The sequence below is a fragment of the Oncorhynchus nerka genome, linkage group LG2 (assembly GCF_034236695.1).
Source record: "Oncorhynchus nerka isolate Pitt River linkage group LG2, Oner_Uvic_2.0, whole genome shotgun sequence".
NCBI lineage: Eukaryota > Metazoa > Chordata > Actinopteri > Salmoniformes > Salmonidae > Oncorhynchus > Oncorhynchus nerka.
Genome location: NC_088397.1, coordinates 10,919,409 through 10,938,540, shown reverse-complemented (window position 1 = coordinate 10,938,540; position 19,132 = coordinate 10,919,409). Strand labels below are relative to the sequence as shown.

General features: G+C 43.9%; 2 protein-coding genes across 2 annotated transcripts; both read right to left on the bottom strand.

Annotated features, from left to right (window-relative positions):
• Nucleotides 1-100: 100 nt before the first annotated feature.
• On the bottom strand, nt 101-1,033 carry LOC115117603 (gamma-crystallin M3-like). The gene is made up of 3 exons (XM_029646094.2): nt 949-1,033; nt 590-829; nt 101-434 (listed from the first exon to the last, which is right to left on the bottom strand). The coding sequence occupies exons 1-3, from the start codon at nt 961-963 to the stop codon at nt 153-155; spliced, it is 537 nt and encodes a 178-aa protein (XP_029501954.1). The 5' UTR covers nt 964-1,033; the 3' UTR covers nt 101-152.
• Nucleotides 1,034-10,969: 9,936 nt separating this feature from the next.
• LOC115116848 (gamma-crystallin M3-like) lies at nt 10,970-12,345 on the bottom strand. Its single transcript, XM_029645321.1, has 3 exons — nt 12,254-12,345; nt 11,667-11,909; nt 10,970-11,310 (listed from the first exon to the last, which is right to left on the bottom strand). The coding sequence occupies exons 1-3, from the start codon at nt 12,263-12,265 to the stop codon at nt 11,023-11,025; spliced, it is 543 nt and encodes a 180-aa protein (XP_029501181.1). The 5' UTR covers nt 12,266-12,345; the 3' UTR covers nt 10,970-11,022.
• Nucleotides 12,346-19,132: the final 6,787 nt, after the last annotated feature.

Genomic DNA, 19,132 nt, shown 5'->3' with positions numbered 1-19,132 from the left:
AATAATGACCTGATTCATTTAATCACGTAATTATAAACAATGAATAATTCGATGAGCAGTAGTCGTCACATTAATCAATACAACGTCACGTCACGACAGATGCTTTTATAGTAGACTTTATTGTAAACCTAATATTCACATCAAACAGTGAATTAACAAGAATCCATGACACGCCTCATAGACTGCCATCTCATGTTGCCCATGCTTCCCTCCATGTTGCTGAGGTTCCTGTACTCTCCAGGCTTCAGGTACATCTGCTTGCCTCTGTAGTTGGGCTGCTCGTACATGAGCCAGTGGCCGTCCATCACGTTGCAGGACTGGCAGTCGGACATACGGTAACGATCCATCATGTTCTCACAGTCGTCCATCATCTCGTGCATCTGGCCTCCAAAGTTTTCCCTCTCGTAGATCCTCATCCTGAACTGGCCACTGTGCTGTAATGGAAAACCACAACAACCAAAGCCATTAGAAAAATTGCTAAATGTTAACACATTTTTTATTATAAAATGTTATTCCAATTATAACTATTTTATTCAATCCAAACTACTATCAGTGATAACAGAAACATATGAATGAGTTGTTTATTTACCATGGGGATGTTACGGCAGGACCTAATGCAGTCAGACATGCCCATACGCTGGTAGTCACCATACTCTCCTCTCCTCACAAAGTACTGGTTTCCCTGGAAGTTGGAGCGGTCGTACACCATGAAGCAGCCGCTCTCCACCTTGCAGGAGTTGCACCTGCTCAGGTAGGAGGTCAACTCAGGGCAGTCTGAGCTGGTCTCATAGGAACGACCCTGGAAGTTCCTGTCCTCGTAGAAGATGATCTGGAGGTTAAAAGAAACAACAATATTGACTCCAAACAGTAATACAACAAGTTCAAAATGCAAGTTCAACTGCAATTGTGAAAGTTTCTTCAGTGGCGAGAGGCTGTAGGTTGGCCTACCTTTCCCATGCTCATGGTGACTCTTGCTTTTTAGCCTACAGATATATGGTGATACTTGGCCTGAAGATGTACAGCTTATTCTCCGTCCTTGGGTACTTTTATACCTGGCTTAACGTCAAAAGAACCCCCAGCTCCATTGTGAAAAGTCCTGAGTTGGCATAATGGCATAGGGGCCCCTTTACACAATGGTTTCCAGCTAAATCCTTTATTACTCCCCATTGTGTGCATTTGTGAGGTGGGGTCCATTTTAGGATTGTTGCTGTTTGAATGACAGAGAGAAAAAAAGAAAATTCTCTGGTCCAATTATGATCATTTACCTCAAAGGGCACCCCATCTACTGTATAATATTATTATAATAACATAACATTATGCACATCATAATGAGTGAGTGATATGAGAGAGCAAACTTCTTGTTATGAGAGGCTGGTAATGTATACTGTACATTGCCTCTCAATTTAACGCACTGACATGTCCTGTCAGAGAAATCACTGAAAACAATATTTGATCTAGATGATGTAGATGTTCAGTGATAAGTGATTGATTGACTGGGATTATGTTTTTCATTTCAAAGTGAAAAATAGGCTAAATGAACATATTTCCTGTAAATTATTACACGAGTAATGTACAGGTAGACAACGTTATGGCTGGCTTTTGTTTTCAGTGAATCTCTAGTTCCCTGAGAATCTCTAGTTCCCTGAGAATCTCTAGTTCCCTGAGTGAAATGGAAAACCAATTTGCAGTCTTGAACTTTGATTGGAAATCAGTTCAGTTGATACTTTAATTCTGAACAGAAATGTATTTATAAATACAAATTGGTCAAAAATGACCAATAGTCAAACAAAACTGAATTTGTTGCAAGAAATGAAGCTATTATATATCAGTACTTGGTGTAGTGGTCTATATAGACTTCATGCCTATTTCTGCATCAGCCCACTTCATCCTTGTTGCCAAACAGTCTGGAGTTAGTCCATTATCCATTGTCTGTTGTCATACCAATGATCAGTGTGGGTGGCCTCCTCCTGACTTAACCTCAAAACCCCTCGCAGCCATGGTCCATTCCCATTTCACATACTCTGATTTGGACTCACACGCCAACTGTTCTGTGCTCCAATTTGCATGCTCAGAGCACGGTAGTATACATATTGAGAAATACCCATTGTTGTCACTGTCACATACTGTAGTTAATCCATTTGAATCATTTGATGCTATATAAAATATAGTAAAAGGGTTATGCTACATTTGTCAAAATACCAGATGGAATGTCCTTTAACCTTACCCTTTATTTAGTGCCACATTTTTTAAAATTGTATTTAACTGGGCAAGTCATTTAAGAAGCAATTCTTATTTACAATGACGGCCTACCCCGTCCAGACCCTAACAACGCTGGGCCAATTGTGCGCCGCCCTATGGGACTCTCAATCACGACCGGTTGTGAAACAGCCTGGAATCAAACCAGGGTCTGTAGTGATTCCTCTAGCACTGAGATGCAGTGCCTTAGACTGCTGCACCACTCGGGAGTTTATGGATTACTTGTGAAGCACTTGTGTAGTGCTTATAAAGGCTATGAATGCCCTATAGAGCCTTTAGAAATTGTAGTTTGTTTAAAGTGTGTATTTCTTTTATCCAAATTTGATGTCAAGCAACAGTAAGTTAGTGTTTTAGGCAAGGTGAGCTCGTTATTCCCCTCAGGATCTACTTTCCTTCTTCCTGGACATGCCTCACTTCCTGATTATGCCAGATATGTACTACTCCTTTAGTCACAGCATTCCAGTCACCCCCATTGGTTGAAATAATTTAGATTTGATTGAGTGATCTGACTGACATTTGAAAATGTGTTTATTAAATTTTAAAAAATAGGTTATTGTTTTGGTAGCCGTCATCTGTGTAAAAACATATTTGTTCATATTTTAAATGAGGCATACATAAAAGTGCATATATAATGTCTTATAATACAAAGAGTTGTATCATACTTACTAATTGTTCATTATTAATTATCCATCCTGATAATACATATAATGCGGTATAAGCCCAGAGAGCATAAAATGCATTATATCATTGCAAGAATGTGAAAATCTAGCAAAGAACACATTACGTGCTAGCTACATATTAGCGTTATATTTAGGTCAAAGCTTAATTTGACTCAGCTAGCTTGATAATTATATGTTTAGCATCAGTCATGTCTTCAGCCTCTACCAACTTATTAGCAATCTTCACAGTTAGTGTAAGGGATTTCTTCCATTGACGGAGAGGCGGACCAAAGCGCAGCGTGGTTGTTTTGATTCATGTTTTAATAAATCACTTCACATGAACAAACTAACAAAAACAAGAAACGTGAAAACCCAAAACAGCACTATCTGGTGCAAAACACAGAGACAGGAACAATCACCCACAAACACACAGTGAAACCCAGGCTACCTAAGTATGATTCTCAATCAGAGACAACTAATGACACCTGCCTCTGATTGAGAACCATACTAGGCCGAAACATAGAAATACCCCAAAACATAGAAAAACAAACATAGAATGCCCACCCAACACACGCCCTGACCATACTAAATAATGACAAAACAAAGGAAATAAAGGTCAGAACGTGACAGTACCCCCCCCCCCCAAAGGTGCGGACTCCGGCCGCAAAACCTTAACCTATAGGGGAGGGTCTGGGTGGGCGTCTGTCCGCGGTGGCGGCTCTGGCGCGGGACGCGGACCTCACTTCACCATTGTCTTAGTCCGCTTTATTGTCCGCCTCCGTGGCTTTCTAACCATGGCCCCCCTTCTCAATGACCCCACTGGACAGAGGGGCGGAAGCTCTGGACAGAGGGGCAGAAGCTCTGGACAGAGGGGCAGAAGCTCTGGACAGAGGGGCAGAAGCTCTGGACAGAGGGGCAGAAGCTCTGGACAGAGGGGCAGGGGCTCTAGCGCCTCTGGGCTGAGGGGCTCTGGCGCCTCTGGGCTGAGGGGCTCTGGCGCCTCAGACTCCGGCAGCAGCGCCGGACAGGCGGGAGACTCCGGCAGCAGCGCCGGACAGACAGGACCACCTGCAGGGAGGAGACAGAGAGACAGCCTGGTGCATGGGGCTGCCACAGGAACCACCAGGCTGGGGAGACCTTCAGGAGGCTTGGTGTTAGGAGGAGGCACCTGAAGGACCGGGCTGTGGGGGAGCACTGGAGCTCTGGTGCGCAACCTTGGCACCACTTCCCCAGGCTGGACAACTACTCTAGCCCGGACCCTCCAGAGTGCAGGCACAGGTTGAACCGGGCTGTGGGTAAGCACGGGAGATCTAGGGAGATCTAGTGCTTACTACACGCACCTCTCCCTTAGGCTCCACTCCCACATTTGCCCGGCACGAGCGGAGCGCAGGCAGAGGACGCACTGCACCCTCCCAGCGCCCCGGAGACACAGCACGCAGAGCCGGCGCAGGATACCCTGGACCAAAACTGTGTAACGGCGATCAGACCCGCTGAGCAGGCACCATATGCCCTGGCTCGATGCCCACACTCGCATGGCACTTTCGGGGGGCTGCCCTATAGCGCACCGGGCTATGGGCACGTACTGGCGACACCGTGCGCTTAACCGCATAACACGGTGCCTGACCAGTAATGCGCTGCTTATAATAAGCACGAGGAGTGAGCTCAGGTCTGCTACCTAGCTTAGTACCACACCTTGTCTGCCCCCCCCCAAAAAAATTGGGGGGCTGCCTCTCGTACCTGTCGCACTGCCGTGCTGGCTTCGCCAACCTCATTCTCCTGTAACCTTCCTTGCACTGCTCCATCGAATCCCAGGCGGGCTCCGGCACTCTCCCTGGGTCGACCGCCCACCTGTCTATCTCCTCCCAAGTTGTGTAGTCCAGATTCTGCTCCCATGTCCCGAAATCCTGACCTCGCTGTTGCTGTTCCTTCTCCTGCTGCTGCTTTTGCTGCAGCTGCTGTTTACCACGCCGCTTGGTCCTGTTGTGGTGGGTGATTCTGTAAGGGATTTCTTCCATTGACGGAGAGGCGGACCAAAGCGCAGCGTGATTGTTTTGATTCATGTTTTAATAAATCACTTCACATGAACAAACTAACAAAAACAAGAAACGTGAAAACCCAAAACAGCCCTATCTGGTGCAAAACACAGAGACAGGAACAATCACCCACAAACACACAGTGAAACCCAGGCTACCTAAGTATGATTCTCAATCAGAGACAACTAATGACACCTGCCTCTGATTGAGAACCATACTAGGCCGAAACATAGAAATACCCCAAAACATAGATAAACAAACATAGACTGCCCACCCAACACACGCCCATACTAAATAATGACAAAACAAAGGAAATAAAGGTCAGAACGTGACAGTTAGCTGTGTTCCTAGCAAACAGTTAGCTAGCTAGCTAGGTAAGTGTCCGCATGTGCCTAGCTTTTCCAAATATTTGTTGCTAGCTAACGTTAGCTACCCAGTCCTGCTAACTTGGGTAAATACAACACAAATACAATACAAATACAACACGCTTGCAGCTCAGACATTTCTACCTTAGCCAGCTTGTTTGCTAGCTAGCTCTTAGATAATCACACAATGTTGTGCTGTTTGCAAATACCTCGTGCCACTAGAAATTTTAGCTAGCCAACATTAGCTAGCGACTCACTGTCACGGTCTGACCATCGTTCGTATGTGTTTTCCTTGTTTTAGTGTTGGTCAGGACTTGAGCTGGGTGGGCATTCTATGTTGTGTGTCTGGTTTGTCTATTTCTGTGTTTGGCCTGATATGGTTCTCAATCAGAGGCAGGTGTTAGTCATTGTCTCTGATTGGGAACCATATTTAGGTAGCCTGTTTTGTGTTGGGTTTTGTGGGTGATTGTCCTTAGTGTCCTTGTTCCTGTCTCTGTGTTAGTTTACACAAGTATAGGCTGTTTCGGTTTTCGTTACGTTCATTACGTTCTTTGTTTTTGTAGTATTTGTATTGATTCGTGTTTTACGTTTGTTTATTAAACATGGATCGCAATCTACACTCTGCATTTTGGTCCGACTCTCCTTCACCACAAGAGAACCGCTACAGAATCACCCACCACAAACGGACCAAGCAGCGTGTCAACAGGCAGGAGCAGCCCAAAGAGGAGATGCGTAAGAAGGATTTCTGGACATGGGAGGAAATCCTCGACGGGAGAGGACCCTGGGCTAAACCAGGGGAGTGTAGCCGCCCAAAGGTGCAGCAGGAGAAGAGGCAACAGGAGCAGCCCAAAGAGGAGTACAATATGGACTATACTTCTTGGGAGGAGATAGACAGGTGGGCGATCGACCCAGGGAGAGTGCCGGAGCCCGCCTGGGATTCGATGGAGCAGTGCGCGGAAGGTTACAGGAGAATGAGGTTGGCGAAGCAAGCACGGCGGCGCGGACGGAAGCCCGAGAGTCAGCCCCAAAAATGTATTGGGGGGTGGCTCACAGGGAGTAGGGCTACGCCAGGTAGGAGACCTGCGCAAACTCCCTGTGCTTACCGGGGGGCTAGAGAGACCGGGTTATGCAGTGGTGCGCACGGTGTCCCCAGTGCGGGTGCAGTATATTCCAGCTCCTCGTATCGGCCGGGCTAGAATGGGCATCGAGCCAGGTAAGGTTGGGCAGGCTCGGTGCTCAAGAGCTCCAGTGCGCCTGCACGGTCCGGTCTATTCAGTACCACCTCCACACCCCAGCCCTCCGGTGGCAGCTCCCCGCACCAGGCTTCCTGTGCGTGTCCTCGGTCCAGTACCACCAGTACCAGCACCACGCATCAGGCCTACAGTGCGCCTCGCCTCTCCAGCGCTGTCGGAGCCTTTCTCCTCTCCTGCGCTGCCGGAGTGTCCCGCCTGTTCAGCGCAGCCAGAGCCTTTCTCCTCTCCTGCGCTGCCGGAGTCTCCCGCCTGTTCAGCGCAGCCTGAGCTGCCAGCCTGCATGGAGCAGCCAGAGCTGCCAGCCTACATGGAGCAGCCAGAGCTGTCAGCCTGCATGGAGCAGCCAGAGCTGTCAGTCTGCATGAAGCAGCCAGAGCTGCCAGTCTGCATGGAGCAGCCAGAGCTGTCAGTCTGCATGAAGCAGCCAGAGCTGTCAGTCTGCATGAAGCAGCCAGAGCTGTCAGTCTGCATGGAGCAGCCAGAGCTGTCAGTCTGCAAGGAGCTGTCAGTCTGCAAGGAGTTGCCAGTCTGCAAGGAGCTGCCAGTCTGTAAGGAGCTGCCAGTCTGCAAGGAGCTGCCAGTCTGCAAGGAGCTGCCAGTCTGTAAGGAGCTGCCAGTCTGCAAGGAGCTGCCAGTCTGCACGGAGCCGCCAGAGCAGCCAGTCTGTAAGAAGCCGCCAGAGCTGTCAGCCTATATGGAGCAGCCAGAGCCGCCAGTCAGTGTGGAGCAGCCAGAGCCGCCAGTCAGCATGGAGCAGCCAGATCCGTCAGTCTGCCAGGATCCGCCAGTCAGCCAGACTCTTCCAGATCTGCCAGTCAGCCAGACTCTTCCAGATCTGCCAGTCAACCAGACCCTTCCAGATCTGCTAGTCAACCAGACTCTTCCAGATCTGCCAGTCAACCAGACTCTTCCAGATCCGCCAGTCAACCAGACTCTTCCAGATCCGCCAGTCAACCAGACTCTTCCAGATCCGCCAGTCAGCCGGGATCTGCCAGAACTGCCAGTCGGCCAGGATCTGCCAGTCAGCCAAGATCCGCCAGTCAGCCAGGATCCGCCAGTCAGCCAGGATCTGCCAGTCAGCCAGGATCTGCCAGTCAGCCAAGATCCGCCAGTCAGCCAGGATCCGCCAGTCAGCCAGGATCTGCCAGTCAACCAGACTTTTCCAGATTTGCTAGTCAACCAGTCTCTTCCAGATCTGCCAGTCAACCAGACTCTTCCAGATCCACCAGTCAACCAGACTCTTCCAGATCTGCCAGTCAACCAGACTCTTCCAGATCTGCCAGTCAACCAGACTCTTCCAGATCCGCCAGTCAACCAGACTCTTCCAGATCCGCCAGTCAACCAGACTCTTCCAGATCCGCCAGTCAGCCGGGATCTGCCAGAACTGCCAGTCGGCCAGGATCCGCCAGTCGGCCAGGATCCTCCAGTCGGCCAGGATCCGCCAGTCGGCCAGGATCCACCAGTCGGCCAGGATCTGCCAGATCCGCCAGTCAGCCAGGATCCGCCAGTCAGCCAGGATCTGCCGAAACCACCAGCCAGCCAGGATCTGGTAGATCCATCAACCTGCCTGAGCTTCCTCTCACTCCTGAGCTTCCTCTCACTCCTGAGCTTCCTCTCACTCCTGAACTTCCCCTCAGTCCCGAGCTTCCCCTCAGTCCCGAGCTACCCCTCAGTCCCGAGCTACCCCTCAGTCCCGAGCTACCCCTCAGTCCTGAGCTACCTCAGTCCGGAGCTGCCCCTCAGTCCAGTGGGGCCCGTTGTTAGTTTTCCTAGGCCAAGGTTAGCGGCGAGGGTCGCCACTCAAGGGACGCTAAGGAGGTGGACTAAGACAACTATGGAGTGGGGTCCACGTCCAGCGCCAGAGCCGCCACCGCGGACAGATGCCCACCCAGACCCTCCCCTATAGGTTTAGGTTGTGCGTTCGGAGTCCGCACCTTGGGGGGGGTTCTGTCACGGTCTGACCATCGTTCGTATGTGTTTTCCTTGTTTTAGTGTTGGTCAGGACTTGAGCTGGGTGGGCATTCTATGTTGTGTGTCTGGTTTGTCTATTTCTATGTTTGGCCTGATATGGTTCTCAATCAGAGGCAGGTGTTAGTCATTGTCTCTGATTGGGAACCATATTTAGGTAGCCTGTTTTGTGTTGGGTTTTGTGAGTGATTGTCCTTAGTGTCCTTGTTCCTGTCTCTGTGTGTCACGAATCCCGTTTCCTGAGTCTGTTTTTTGCCTGTGTTCTGTCCTGGAGTGTTTTTTCCGGTGTCCTGGAACGCACCCTGTCTAGTTGCCGGGCAATGTAGCCAGTTGGGAGTTCTGATTACCCGCACCTGTATCCCATCAGCTATCTGCACACCTGGTCCTGATCATCATCTCTCCTCTTCATAAGCCCGGACCTGACATCCATTCCCTGCCGGATCGTTAGCCATGAACATTACTCACCCGGATCATTTACCCCATTCCCGCCTGGTCGTCGGAGGATTCCGCTACCCCATTGGATCCACCTATTTACTCCCATCAACTCACCACCGCTGCCCGCTACGCCACCTGGATATATCTACCCATTCACATTCACTTGTAAATAAATACTCACCTTCTTCCTACTCTCCTTGTCCTGGTCTGCTTCTGGGTTCGATTTTGAAAGAACGTGACACTGTGTTAGTTTACACAAGTATAGGTTGTTTCGGTTTTCGTTACGTTCATTACGTTCTTTGTTTTTGTAGTATTTGTATTGATTCGTGTTTTACGTTTGTTTATTAAACATGGATCGCAATCTACACGCTGCATTTTGGTCCGACTCTCCTTCACCACAAGAGAACCGTTACACTCACTCAAATAGTCTAATCAAAGTGAATCAAAATCAAATCCAATTTTTGGTGTAGACTAACAGTGAAATGCTTACGGGTCAATTTACAACAATGCAGAGTTAAAGATGATATAAGCTGTAGCTAGATAAACTGTAGCTACTCTACTCTAGCTGCACCTTCCAAAATCCAGGGATCGAGCTAGCTAGCTAGTTTTCTTAGAGCAGCGGTAATGGCCGGTTTTAAATACCAAAAGGCTGATGCTATAAATCACGCTCAATTCAAATTATTGCTGTTAAGTATCAATCAATCAATCACACTTAACTTCTTACATCAGCTGATGTCACAACGTGCTGTACAGAAAATCAGCCAAAAACCCCAAACAGCAAGCAATGCAGGTGTAGAAGCACGGTAGCTAGGAAAAACTCCCTAGAAAGGCCAGAACCTAGGAAGAAACCTAGAGAGGAACCAGGCTATAAGGGGTGGCCAGCCCTCTTCTGGCTGTGCCGGGTGGAGATTATAACGTAACATGGCCAAGATGTTCAAGTGTTCATAGATGACCAGCAGGGTCAAATAATAATATTCACAGTGTTGTCGAGGGTGCAACAGGTCAGTGCTGGAGTAAATGTCATTAAGGCCTTTCATAGCACTGTCATAGTATCTCTACCTCTCCTGCTGTCTCTAGAGAGTTGAAAACAGCAGGTCTGTGACAGAGCATTTTAGGTAGGTCTATAATGCATGATGCTTTTTAGGCTGATAATGCATTATAGTAATGTATTGTAAGAAAGCTATAACTACTTATAATGTATCATATCTTATAGTGTGTATTATAAGGCATTATTAAGGCACTTATAAGGAGTTATGTATGCTTCCATAGAAATTATTACCACATATTCTATTTGATGAGTTTGTGTTTGTATTATGGTAATGTTACAGTTTTGGAGGATGGAAGTGGGAAGTGGTTTGATAAATATGGCCTGCCACTGTGTAGTGTGAAGGGTTGTGACAAGTTAGTCACTAGTTCTTAAGAGTTTAATTTGTGAGTGATTGATTATGTCTGAGTAAGGACACTATGATCTGTTGAGCTGAGCTTTCAAAGCTGAAGTTCCTCAAAGCTGAAGTTCCTTCCTCAAAGCTGAAGTTCATCAAAGCTGAAGTTCCTCATAGTAAACAAAACAATTGATCACTTGAGCACCTGTCTGATTTCCATGCTTCATCATTTTAGTTAATTACAGGACCTTCTTTGCCTTTAAAAAAAGTGGCGTAGTCTTATTTCTTATTTAGATCCTCATTTGGCGTAGTCGGCAGGATTCCGTTGTTAAGAGCTTATCTTGTCTAAAACACCCATACACAAGGCAGTGTCAAGTGCCTAGCATAGGCTAGAGGTTTTTTAAGACTAAATATAAGGATTATAGAATTTGGGGGAAAAGGGACATTTTTGTTTACATTGTGTTTACATACATTTCAGCTGATATTCCAGTTTATAGTGGTTGCAGTATAATCATTGCTTATAGTGGCTTTTTAGTGGTTAGAGTATTATATTGATATAATAGTAATTTACAGTGCCGTGGCTGGTGGAAATAAGGTAAGACAATCGCTGCAAAAAAATAAGCTTTAAAATGTTTATTAAAAAGTCGTTGCACTCTTTAAAGACAGCACATTTAAAAGGCAGCATCGCTGCTGATGCGCCTCATGGACTGGAACCTCATTTCATCATTTCCCATTCCCATCTCTCTCGTGTTCCTGTACTCTCCAGGCCTCAGGTAGGTCTGCATGCCTCTGAATTGGGGCTGCTCGTACATGACCCAGTGGCCGTCCATCACGTTGCAGGACTGCATCTCGGGCATATGGTAACGCTCCTGGATGGAGTCACAGTCGTCCATCACCTCGTGCATCTGGCCTCCGAAGTTCTCCTTCTCGTAGATCTTCATCCTGAACTGGCCCATGTGCTATTGGAAAGAAAATAACACATTTCACGCATCTATTAACGGAACAGGATGAGCTTGGTTGATAGGATGGCATACAATGCAATATGCCACAATCTAAAAAGAAATGAAAAGATAAGCACAATACGGTATAATTGTTATCCTTTTCATTCATTTGCGGTTGAGGCATTTAGCTGGATCTACACAACCGATGGCATTGGATGTGTTTTTATGTTGACTTTAGATTACATTTGAGGTGTGAACTTTAGACAGACTTCGATTTTGGAGTGTAAGATAGTTTTATGGCATCGATGATTGTGGTCATTGTGGTGTGGTTGTGAATAGTTGTGGTCTGTTGTGCTGTCTGCAGAAGTGCTTACCTGGGGGATCATACGACAAGACCTGATGCAGTCGTTGAAGCCTAACATGTGCTGGTACTCAGGGTACTCTCCCCTCCTCAGGAAGTACTGGTGGCCCATGTAGTTGGGCCGGTCGTACACCATGAACATGCCACTCTCCACCCTGCAGGAGTTGCACCTGTTCAGGTGGGAGGAGAGCTCGGAGCAGTCGCTGCTGCACTCATAGGAGCAGCCCTGGAAGTTCCTGTCCTCGTAGAAGATGATCTGGAGAAAGACAAAGTATGCTTGGAAAGTCTAAACATCTTGACGTGAAACCAATTGATTTTGATGTGCAAAAACTCATACATTCTATCCCCTTCAGAAATTATTCTACATAATAATTGTAATGTGTCTGACAAAATCAAACAATGCAACCATGATTATAATTACAAGTCGTTATAAGTAATCTGTAGTTATCATAGTGTTCTGAGTCTAAAAACACACACATCAAGGATATATTTCCCATTGGAAATGGGCTCTGATGCATCCTAGATTCATAGTTCCAGTGCCAGATGGCGTACAGTTCAGCACTGTGCACAGACTTTGATCACAGCCCCACATTACAGTACCTTTCCGTTCATGGTCACAGTTATTTGATTTCTGTTGTTCTCCCTACTGGCGTGCTGCCTTTTATGCTTGATGTAGCTCCAGAAGAATCTACCGCCCAATTGTATAAAACGCTGAGTCAGCCGAGCAACACTGTACTGTACTCTAAATCAACGCCACGCTCACGGCAAAGAGTTATCATTTAGTGCTCTGTAAGGTAAAAGGGTTTAGATTAGGTCTGATTCCTTTTAGACGTATTGTATAGTCTCTTTGAAATAGACTCTGAAGGCTGAATAAACTATTTATGGATTTTAATTTATCTTCAACATTTCATTTATGTAAATGATGTGCTCATAATGAACCATTTAGGGGAAACACGTATTTTATTTTAATTGTAATTTAACCTTTATTTAACTTTATAGGCTATGCTCATGCCTATTTCTTTTGCATTAGGAATAGGTTTGTGCAGTTCACACAAGAAACTTCCACTCCAAAATGATATTTTGGTATTCCACTGTTGATGACAGTCCCGAAATATGTTGCATGTCAGCAGTCAAGTTCACAAGATACTGGATCATGATGCAAACTGCGGACTATTGAACAATACCAAAACATAGTTGATTTTACCTTTAAGTGGTAGGTAAGGTGTAGGTAAAGGTGTACCTTACCATTTATATTGCATAGTATCAAATAGTATTAAAAAAAGTAGCAAAAGCAATATGGGGGTTGTTTTAATTGCTCCTTGAGTGTATCAGCAATATAATATTCTGTGTTATTTAAAAACTGCAAATGTGAAATCTTCAAGTGTTTATACAGTAGCTACATTCAATATCATTGAAAGATACTGTGATATTTAGTTTGACAGAAAACACTGTCTCAGGGGCGGCTCCAGAATCCCCCATAAGTGTTCCTGTCTCAGGGGCCGCTCCAGAATCCCCCATAAGTGTTCCTGTCTCAGGGGCCGCTCCAGAATCCCCCATAAGTGTTCCTGTCTCAGGGGCGGCTCCAGAATCCCCCATAAGTGTTCCTGTCTCAGGGGCCGCTCCAGAATCCCCCATAAGTGTTCCTGTCTCAGGGGCCGCTACAGAATCCCCCATAAGTGTTCCTGTCTCAGGGGACGCTCCAGAATCCCCCATAAGTGTTCCTGTCTCAGGGGCCGCTCCAGAATCCCCCATAAGTGTTCCTGTCTCAGGGGCCGCTCCAGAATCCCCCATAAGTGTTCCTGTCTCAGGGGCCGCTCCAGAATCCCCCATAAGTGTTCCTGTCTCAGGGGCCGCTCCAGAGTCCCCCATGGCATTTGGTTTACATTATTTTCATGTTCGTCAAACCATTCAGTGACCACTCAAGCCCTGTGGATGGGGCAATGTCAGCCTATGGGGGCATGCATAGCCATGGTAACCAAAATAATGGCCTACCCAGCATTTGTATGCACGATCCTAAGCATGATGGGAACCACACCTGTGTGGAAGCACCTGTTTCCAATACATTTTCAATTCACTTTCAATACACTTTGTATCCCTCATTTACTCAAGTGTTTCCATTATCTGTGCAGTTACCTGTACATCATCCTAATGAAAAGAAATGGTAATATTCAGAGATTACAGTCATATGTGCATACATTGTTGTATGGGTGGCCCCAGCAGGAATCAAACCTTTATAATAAGTTTATTTTATAGGGTAACACTTTATATTACGTTTATTTTATAGGGTAACACTTTATATTAATATAGGGTAACACTTTACATTAAGTTGTTCCTATAGGGTAACCCTTTACATTAAGTTGTTCCTATAGGGTAACCCTTTACATTAAGTTGGTCCTATACGGTACACTTTATATTAAGTTGTTCCTATAGGGTAACCCTTTACATTAAGTTGTTCCTATAGGGTAACCCTTTACATTAAGTTGTTCCTATAGGGTAACACTTTACATTAAGTTGGTCCTATACGGTAACACTTTATATTAAGTTGTTCCTATAGGGTAACCCTTTACATTAAGTTGTTCCTATAGGGTAACCTTTATATTAAGTTGTTCCTATAGGGTAACACTTTTATTTTATAGGGTAAAGTTGTTCCTATAGGGTAACACTTTATATTAAGTTGTTCCTATAGGGTAACACTTTATATTACATTTTATAGGGTAACACTTTATATTAAGTTGTTCCTAGGGTAACACTTTATATTAAGTTGTTCCTATAGGGTAACCCTTTACATTAAGTTGTTCCTATAGGGTAACCCTTTACATTAAGTTGTTCCTATAGGGTAACACTTTATATTAAGTTGTTCCTATAGGGTAACACTTTATATTAAGTTGTTCCTATAGGGTAACACTTTATATTAAGTTGTTCCTATAGGGTACACTTTACATTAAGTTGTTCCTATAGGGTAACACTTTACATTAAGTTGTTCCTATAGGGTAACACTTTACATTAAGTTGTTCCTATAGGGTAACACTTTATATTAAGTTGTTCCTATAGGGTAAAACTTTATATTAAGTTGTTCCTATAGGGTAACACTTTATATTAAGTTGTTCCTATAGGGTAACACTTTACATTAAGTTGTTCCTATAGGGTAACCCTTTACATTAAGTTGTTCCTATAGGGTAACACTTTATATTAAGTTGTTCCTATAGGGTAACACTTTATATTAAGTTGTTCCTATAGGGTAACACTTTATATTAAGTTGTTCCTATAGGGGTTGTAACCCTTTACATTAAGTTGTTCCTATAGGGTAACACTTTATATTAAGTTGTTCCTATAGGGTACACTTTATATTAAGTTGTTCCTATAGGGTAACCCTTTATATTAAGTTGTTCCTATAGGGTAACACTTTACATTAAGTTGTTCCTATAGGGTAACACTTTATATTAAGTTGTTCCTATAGGGTAACACTTTACATTAAGTTGTTCCTATAGGGTAACACTTTATATTAAGTTGTTCCTATAGGGTAACCCTTTACATTAAGTTGTTCCTATAGGGTAACACTTTATATTAAGTTGTTCCTATAGGGTAACACTTTATATTAAGTTGTTCCTATAGGGTAACACTTTACATTAAGTTGTTCCTATAGGGTAACCCTTTATATTAATATAGGGTAACCCTTTACATTAAGTTGTTCCTATAGGGTAACACTTTATATTAAGTTGTTCCTATAGGGTAACCCTTTACATTAAGTTGTTCCTATAGGGTAACACTTTATATTAAGTTGTTCCTATAGGGTAACCCTTTACATTAAGTTGTTCCTATAGGGTAACACTTTATATTAAGTTGTTCCTATAGGGTACACTTTATATTAAGTTGTTCCTATAGGGTAACCCTTTATATTAAGTTGTTCCTATAGGGTAACCCTTTACATTAAGTTGTTCCTATAGGGTAACACTTTATATTAAGTTGTTCCTATAGGGTAACCCTTTACATTAAGTTGTTCCTATAGGGTACACTTTATATTAAGTTGTTCCTATAGGGTAACACTTTATATTAAGTTGTTCCTATAGGGTAACACTTTATATTAAGTTGTTCCTATAGGGTAACACTTTATATTAAGTTGTTCCTATAGGGTAACACTTTATATTAAGTTGTTCCTATAGGGTAACACTTTACATTAAGTTGTTCCTATAGGGTAACACTTTATATTAAGTTGTTCCTATAGGTAACACTTTATATTACAGTTTTTTTTGATTGCTTAAGCACGATTTTCAAAACAGGGCCCGTATTTTCAAAACACTACACACAATTAGCACAACCACACACCCAATTAGCAAAACACTACAGATCCTTTGCAAAATTAAACACTCTTGTAAAAACTATACACTTCTTTTTAAAAACCACACTTTGTTACCATATGAAACACACACGTTTCACATTACTATACTCTGTTTGCACGAGTTACACTCTGCTGTGATAAACCTAAAACACTTTTAGCACTTCTACTTCCCTATGATTAGAGTAGGCTACTATCAACAAAGTGCAAATATAATGTAAATTCACCAAACACTAAACAAGACCAATGTTGCAGACTGAAGAAACTCATTTATTTCTCAACACGCCCAAAATGTTGACATGGAGATTCATAAAACTGGAACCAAACGTCACTTTACGTATTGTAAGATCAAAAAAATAGAATAATAAATAACTAGACATTGTCTCTTCGCCTAGCTGGATCTGGCCAGAGAATTTCATCAACATCGCAGGCAATGTTGTCATTAGCAAGACACCTTGGAAAGAAACGTCTTGAATGACGAATCCATCCTTGCATTGCTGCTACCTCCATCTGGTCACAGGCCTCCATGGCTTGGATGAGGGGTACCTCAGCCTGGAGACGGAGATCATATACCTTCCACCGCCATGCCGAGAAAAACTCTTCTATAGGGTTGAGGAATGGAGAGTATGGTGGAAGATATAGGACGGTGAAATGTGGATGTTGCTGAAACCAGTTCTGAACCAGAGCAGAGTGGTGGAAAGACACATTGTCCCAGACAACAATGTATTGCATATGATCGATGTGATTTGCTGCTGTTATGTTGTACAATTGGTCCAAGAATATAAGTATGAGTGCTGTGTTGTAAGGGCCCATATGGGCATGGCTTTGGAGGACCCCATTCTGTGTAATGGCTGCACAGAGTGTTATATTACCCCCACGTTGCCCTGGGACATTGACTATAGCCCTGTGGCCAATGATGTTTCTTCCCCTCCTTCGTGTTCTCGTCAGGTTGAACCCAGCCTCATCTACGTAAATGAACTCATGCTGGATCTCCTCTCCATCCATTCGTAAAACTCTCTGAAAAACAGTGTCAGGCAAAATTGTGTAGTTCAGTGTAGATCTAGTATACATATTACAGTACAGTAAAATATTATGAGACAGTATGCAAGATCACACTGCTAAAGTGAATACATACCTCTGCATAATCATGCCGCAGTCGTTTCACCCTTTCGGAATTGTGCTCGAAAGGCACTCGATAAATTTGCTTCATTTGAATATGTTTTTTTTTAGGATGCGTGCCAGTGTTGATGTTGAGACCTGATGGATATCGTTGAAAATGGCGTGGTTATTGACAATGTTAGCTTGGAGCTGCTTGAATGTTATAGCATTGTTGGCCAAAACCATGTTTACTATCTCCCTCTCTTGCTGTTCTGTGAACATAGGAGGCCTTCCCCCTTGTCGTCCCTGACCCTCAATCCTATGTAGAAAAAAAACAGTATAAAATAGTACAGTAATTTCACAGGAAAAGGTAACAGAAGTGCTGATAGTGCATAGAATACAGTACTGTAAGCAGTTACTGAAACCGTGCAGATGTTTTTGATATGATGATATTTTTACAATACCTATTTTCCAGTCTAAATGTTCTCATCACACTTGCCACTGTATATCGGCTTAGATTTGGCTGTACTCGCAGTCCAGCCTCCCTCAGTGTCAGGCCGTGGTTGACAACGTGGTCAACCAGTGTTGCGCGGATCTCATTTGTCAGATTCGGTCCTCTTTGAGCACCTTCTTGTCTTCCTCTTCCTCCTCCTCGTCCTCCTCGTCCTCCTCCTCCTCCTCTTTCTCTGACTCTTTCCATTGTGCTTGGAAGGCCGATGAACTCACCTGCTGCTTTTTATAGTGCTAATACACCTGATTGGTGTGTCTACAATTAAGCAAACGAGTGTTTGCACACCTGATGACTGTGTTGAACCAATAGGTTGGAGGGTGTGGTAATCTGACAGTCAGTGCTTTGGTATTACAAGGATGTGACTTCATGATAGATTTTTGTTGTGTGTGTAAGTGTGTGTAGAGTTTTGTAAATCACTGTGTGTAGAGTTTTGTAAATCACTGTGTGTTTTGTAAATCACTGTGTGTAGAGTTTTGTAAATCACTGTGTGTAGAGTTTTGCAACAAGTGTGAGGTTGACAATGTGCTTATAGTTGTGCAAATATGGGCTGATGTTTTGCTTCTTGAGTGTAAGGTTTTGCTAATAGTGTACTACTTTTAATTTTAGTGTGTAATCAATCAAAAAAAACTGTAAGTTGTTCCTATAGGGTAACACTTTACATTAAGTTGTTCCTATAGGGTAACACTTTACATTAAGTTGTTCCTATAGGGTAACACTTTATATTAATATAGGGTAACACTTTACATTAAGTTGTTCCTATAGGGTAACACTTTACATTAAGTTGTTCCTATAGGGTAACACTTTATATTAATATAGGGTAACACTTTACATTAAGTTGTTCCTATAGGGTAACACTTTACATTAAGTTGTTCCTATAGGGTAACACTTTATATTACGTTGTTCCTATAGGGTAACACTTTATATTAAGTTGTTCCTATAGGGTAACACTTTATATTAAGTTGTTCCTATAGGGTAACACTTTACATTAAGTTGTTCCTATAGGGTAACACTTTATATTAAGTTGTTCCTATAGGGTAACACTTTATATTACGTTGTTCCTATAGGGTAACACTTTACATTAAGTTGTTCCTATAGGGTAACACTTTATATTACGTTGTTCCTATAGGGTAACACTTTATATTAAGTTGTTCCTATAGGGTAACACTTTACATTAAGTTGTTCCTATAGGGTAACACTTTACATTAAGTTGTTCCTATAGGGTAACACTTTATATTAAGTTGTTCCTATAGGGTTGGTTTTGTGGTTGCCTTTTGGCTCTCAACGTGCAAGAGAGGGTAACTGTCTTTCATTCTGTTGTTCCTGTGTGGTGTGTGTTTGTATTGTGTTGTAGGGTGTGCGTGCGTTGCGTGCGTGCATTAAGTTGTGCGTGCGTGCGTGCGTGCGTGCGTGCGTGAGTGAGTGAGTGAGTGTTGTTCCTGTGTGTGTGTGTGTGTGTGTGTGTGTGTGTGTGTGTGTGTGCGTGTGTGTGTGCGTGCGTGTGTGTGTGTGTACCTGCGTGGGCATAAAAAAAAGCAGA

What these genes read in the sequence shown, in the direction of transcription:
- LOC115117603 (XM_029646094.2), bottom strand. An exon ending in CCTGCCGTAACATCCCCATG is followed by an intron (nt 435 to 589) that starts GTAAATAAACAA and finishes TTTCCATTACAG; the next exon opens with CACAGTGGCCAGTTCAGGAT.
- LOC115116848 (XM_029645321.1), bottom strand. An exon ending in CTTGTCGTATGATCCCCCAG is followed by an intron (nt 11,311 to 11,666) that starts GTAAGCACTTCT and finishes TCTTTCCAATAG; the next exon opens with CACATGGGCCAGTTCAGGAT.